At 51.8% G+C, this 5,665-nt stretch overlaps 1 protein-coding gene across 1 annotated transcript in view; it reads right to left on the bottom strand.

Moving 5' to 3' along the window:
• Positions 1-547: 547 nt before the first annotated feature.
• NARF (nuclear prelamin A recognition factor) overlaps positions 548-5,665 on the bottom strand; it is an 11,014-nt gene continuing 5,896 nt past the window's right edge. Inside the window, exons 3-4 of the mRNA XM_082271486.1 lie at positions 4,484-4,641; positions 548-1,319 (exon numbers count right to left, since the gene is read on the bottom strand). Coding sequence (XP_082127612.1) covers positions 1,078-1,319; positions 4,484-4,641 — 400 coding nt within the window. The 3' untranslated portion in view covers positions 548-1,077. The remainder of the gene's footprint in view (positions 1,320-4,483; positions 4,642-5,665) is intronic.

The following is a 5,665-nucleotide window of genomic DNA, read 5'->3' as shown; positions in this document are numbered from 1 at the left end:
GTGGCAATCTTCAGGCACATAGCATTGTGCTGTAAGGCAACTACTCAAATGCCAGTAGCTCATGTGCATCTATTGGTTTGTTTGGCTGCTTGTCAGGCAGCAGGGTCCTTGACAATCAGGATTATCCAAGCACCAATACCAACACAGAAGGCAAGTCCCCTACAATCAGGGTAACAGGGTTATATTGGACGGAAGACTATATTCATGTATCCCACACACCTGTTTACAAAAATTAATAGTATCTAATTGATCTTAAAGGAGTATCTACAGCCAAAAATTTGTATCTAGTTTTGGATGTAATGTGCAAGTGTTAGTACCCCCGTCAGGTTTTTAATGCCATCTATGCCCCATCTCCATTTTATACTGGTATCACCAGGACAGAAAGTAATGGGGAATCCAAAATTGTAAAGCTGGCAGTAGATTAGGATGTTGGGGCAAACATTCTAGAAGAGTTGACTTCTCCCCAAATGGAAATGGACAGATTTATTTGCACTTCCGAGTGTATCTACTGTACAGGAAGTGACCCAAAACCAACTCTATCCTAAAAATAAAATTGGCTTTGAGATCTACTTTAAAATGGTAGAACTTCTTGAAATCAGCTGGGCAGTTTCAAAAACTGTGAAGACGACTTTGTCCACCAAGATCTGAACCTCCACAGTAGACAGAGGGCTCCACCAAGATGGCGGGAAGGTTGGGTTTGAAGCAACGGCTGGGGGGGGAATATAAGGCATTTACATTTAAATAAGAGACATTAAACATGCACTGCAAATTAAACCCTTCTTGGTGCCACAAGGTGGACCTAGCAGCAAAGGGTTAGGAGTTTCATTGAATGTCGGACAAGGCTTAGAACTGATCCAAGACTGGCGCACAAAAAAATAAAATAAAATGCAATTCAGCAATTTGAACCTATAACAAGTCTATGTGAGCCAACGGGTTCATCCGATTTCATCCAGGGGGCTCCTCCTGTTCAAGGCGCAGTGTCGGCCATTTTATCTCCTGTCCAGGGGCAGAAGACACGCTGGTTGCCGGCAGCATCCACCCAGCCCATTGCATAGAAGCAGCACGAGTCCGCAGGCCTCACCATTTCATGTCCACCCGCGCGGTGTTCTGGGGCGTGGGTACGAATTTGGTGTGTAGCGTTTCCTTGGATTTCTGAGACTCGGCGCCCTCAAGCCAGGTAGCGTACAGCTCCTGAATGTGGGGGTTATTCTCTGGGCTCTGCACCGGGACCCGAGTGTACAAAGCTTCCATCTCCTGCAGCATCGCCCGCTCCGGTTTCCCGTCAGTCGTCTGCGCTTGGCCTTTTCCATTCAGGCAACCTGGGGGGGGGGGGGGGGGGAATAAACAGTTATTACCAGTTGGAATAGATCAATGGATTTCATGGAAAAAAAAATACACTCCTAGTTCTCCTAGTTTTGGGGGTCGTGGTCAGGTTTATATCTACTTTAAAATGTAAATTCTGACATAGTGTTCAGTTTAAAGCAGCGGTCTTCAACTGCGGCCCGGGGGCCAGATGGGACCCTTTGCTTGCTTTTAGCCAGCCCTTGGGACATTACTCCTACCCCCCCCCCCCCCCCACTGTCAGCAACAGGAAGGCAAAGTTCCTGTCACTTTTCCTTTCACTAACATCAGCGATGGGGTACTATTCTCCCCCCCCCCCCCCCCAGCAATGGGGCACTATTTTCTCTCTCTCTCTCTCACTCTCTCGACAGCAGCGATGGGGCACTATTCTCTACCCCGCCCCCCCCGACAGCAGCGATGGGGCACTATTCTCTACCCCGCCCCCCCCCCGACAGCAGCGATGGGGCACTATTCTACCGCCCCCCCCGACAGCAGCGATGGGGCACTATTCTCTACCCCGCCCCCCCCGACAGCAGCGATGGGGCACTATTCTCTCCCCCCCCAGCAATGGGGCACTATTTTCTCTCTCACTCTCTCGACAACAGCGATGGGGCACTATTCTCTACCCCCCCCCCCCCACAGCAGCGATGGGGCACTATTCTCTCTACCCCCCCCCCCCGACAGCAGCGATGGGGCACTATTCTACCGCCCCCCCCCACCCCGACAGCAGCGATGGGGCACTATTCTCTCTACCCCGCCCCCCCCGACAGCAGCGATGGGGCACTATTCTCTCTACCCCCCCCCCCCGACAGCAGCGATGGGGCACTATTCTACCGCCCCCCCCGACAGCAGCGATGGGGCACTATTCTCTACCCCGCCCCCCCGACAGCAGCGATGGGGCACTATTCTCTCCCCCCCCCCCCCCCCCCAGCAATGGGGCACTATTTTCTCTCTCACTCTCTCGACAACAGCGATGGGGCACTATTCTCTACCCCCCCCCCCCACAGCAGCGATGGGGCACTATTCTCTCTACCCCCCCCCCCCCCCCCCGACAGCAGCGATGGGGCACTATTCTACCGCCCCCCCCCCCCCGACAGCAGCGATGGGGCACTATTCTCTACCCCGCCCCCCCCCCCCCCCCGACAGCAGCGATGGGGCACTATTCCCCTGCACTGGCACCAGCAATGGGGCACTATTCCCTTCCCCCTCCTAGAAAGATGGATACTGTTCTACTCCCACTGACATCAGGAAATGCTCTACTCCTGCTGGCCACAGTCCACAATCCCCCCCCCCTAAAGTTTGAAGTACAGTAAAGTGGCCCTTAGGAGCCCCCTGGTTTAAAGGGTAAATGTGGTTTGGGATAAGGTCAAGTTTAGACCTGTGGGTGTCAGGAACGTGCACCAAGCTGGGTGCTTTCCCAACACGCAGAGAAACACGTTGCCCTTTAGCAGACGCGTGGTGGTGCAATTAATTGTGAATGGTGCCCAAGGCATCTACAATTGCATGCAGCAAACAGCCACAGCACCATGCGGGAGCACCCTCCAGGCCATTTCATGTGGTTATTGCACCTCTGTTGCTGCTGGGGCAATCCCCTTGTTTATGCCTCTCCCCCCCCCCCCCCCCCCCCTAGTCTCAGCAGTCAGCATCAGAAAAGAGAACAAAACAGAACACCTCCAGGTCCTGCGCTTCTCCGTTACGATGCGGAGAGGCTGGTCTCCGTGCTGCTGACTGCTGAGATGGGGAGTGGGGAGGCAGGGGATGATAAGACTCCTCCTACAGATCATCCACCTCTCTGTGCTGCCCCAGCACCCCCTCCTCTCCATCTTCTCTGGTCTCAGCATTCAGCAGACTCCAGTCAGTCTGGTCCTCCTCCAGACCCTGCACTTTCTGCCTCCCAGCTCCACCCTTGGCTTCTTCCCGACAGCAGCAAAAGAGAAAGGGGGTGCACTGTGATGTAAGGAAGGGTAGGGGGAAACTAAACTTCTGATGGTGGGGGGGCTCTTGACAGCTGATCTAAGGGTGAGTGGGGTGCTCTGGACATTTAGTCTTACAGATACAACCAACAGCCCTTTGAGGGCGACCATAATGCATTTTGGACCCTCAATGAAACTGACTTTGACATCCAATGTAGGCGCTTTACCATGTGATCAGCTGTGTGCAATTACAGCTCATCACAGAGTACACCAGAAATGGCAGTTATCAGCCGTCCTCTCCTCACATTGAGAATGCTTGAGGGGAGCCGGCGTTCCTCAGCGGGGACATCTGCACTGATAATCAGGGCACGGATCACCAGTGCCCTGCTTTTCAGTGCAGCCCCCTCAGCACCCAACAATGCAGCCCCATCAGCACCCTGCTTTTCAGTGCAGCCCCATCCAAGCCACCCCATCCGTGCAGCCCCATCAGCGCCCATCCGTGCAGCCCCATCAGCGCCCTGCTTTTCAGTGCAGCCCCATCCAAGCCACCCCATCCGTGCAGCCCCATCAGCGCCCATCCGTGCAGCCCCATCAGCGCCCTGCTTTTCAGTGCAGCCCCATCCAAGCCACCCCATCCGTGCAGCCCCATCAGCGCCCCTCTGCACCCATCCCCATCAGTGAAGGGAAAAAGTACTTTGTTTCTATTATAAAATTTTGTGAATAGGAAAAACATTTTTTTTTTCTTTGTTTGTTAAGCAAAAAATAAAAACCCCAGTGGTGAATAAATAGCACTAAAAGAAAGCTCCATCTGTCAATAAATAAAGGGTCAGGGATTTGGTTTCCACAATTCTGGCTCGTAGGGCAGCCGACTGAAATGAATGGGCTGCCCTACAAGTGACAGGCAGAAACACCAAACTGTAAAGCTCCGTGTGCTCTTCCGAGCAATCTCATAAAGTCGGGCTTCGGATTCAGACCTTCGGGTCTTTACATTGCCCAGCACCAGGTCCCACCAGGAGCCAATGGCTGCCCCACTCAGGACCAGCTGTACAGAACACTTGGCGTACCCATCGCCCCAACCCAAAAGGAAAGCCGCCATGATGAAAAACAAGGAGACTTAAAATACCGATGAGCCTGCTGGGCCGGTTTTCTGAAACACCCCCCCCCCCCTCTATTATACAATGGCTGCCTCAGTAAGTGAAGCGGCAAAAAGAGCTCCCCTAACCACCTACCTCCGGGACAGGCCAGGACCTCCACGAAGTGATAGTGGAACTTCCCCTTTCGCAGTTTCAGCACCATATTCTGGATGTTTCGGAAGCCGTAGGCGGCAGCAAAACGCAGAACGGTTTCGCCATCTTTTTCTAGGCACACCTCCTGGAAGTCTTTATTCCTACAAAAAAAAAAAAAAGCCTTAAAGAACAACTCCACCCAGAACCACAAGCACATTGACCCCATCTGTTCCTCAAAACCTAAATTTGTCCTTATACTGCAATGTGTCTATGCATTCTGTGCAGACATTTAGTATCTGGCCTCACCTATTGTTTTTTTGGCATGTCACCAGTGGGCAAGTCTTGAAAAAAGACGCAGCTACAATGGTGCAACCGGAACCACAGAGGGCGGAGCTCAGAAACACTTTAGCTATATTATGCCAGGAACATTAATCAAAACACTCGATAAAATTATGTATCTGAGAGCCATTTTATCTACCAAAGGATTTGTAATTCTGCCCATCCAGTCCTGAGATTCACACCATTCAGGGGGGGGGGGGGGGGGGAAGGAAAAACTGCTCAGAAATGGAGACCTGTATTTTTTCCCCTCTGTTGCAATTATCTCCTCCCTCAGCCTGTGATTGGACAGAGAATGGAGAAGCAGCAGACTGATGCACTTTTCTGTCACTCTGTTCTCTCCTCCAACCAGCAAACCCATTGTTTACAGTGCATCACAACCTTGTGCTTGCATCTCTCTCTTCCAGTCTAAGCTCTGCTGTACAGGGATGGCAAGCAGCTTGTCAGACCCTGAATCACCTACTGGTGGCTCTGTGCTTCCCAGAGCAGAAGGCTGTAATGCAAATGTCCACCAGAGGGAGTCTCCCAGCAGTTTCCACCTGATGCTGGCTACTGGGAGGGTATTTAGGTCTTTCCCTATTAGTCGTCCTCTCTCCAGTTTTATGGCAGAAATCTGTCGCAGGGATGGCCACATCTGCATGGCTACATAGGAAACTGAAAGGTTTTGGTTTCATTGTGAATAAATCTGGTCCCAAACACCAGAACATACACTGCTCAAAAAAATTAAAAGGAACACTTTGAAAACACATCAGATCTCAGCTGGGAAAAAAATCATGCTGGATATCTATACTGGTATGGACTGTAATGCATTAGGATCTATACTGAGTAATGCATTTTGTGGGGCTCTGG

The sequence above is a fragment of the Pelophylax lessonae genome (assembly GCF_965119305.1).
Source record: "Pelophylax lessonae genome assembly, chromosome: 11".
NCBI classification, from domain to species: Eukaryota; Metazoa; Chordata; class Amphibia; order Anura; family Ranidae; genus Pelophylax; species Pelophylax lessonae.
Note: the sequence above shows the minus strand (reverse complement) of the source record. Positions and strands in the feature narration are given on the sequence as shown.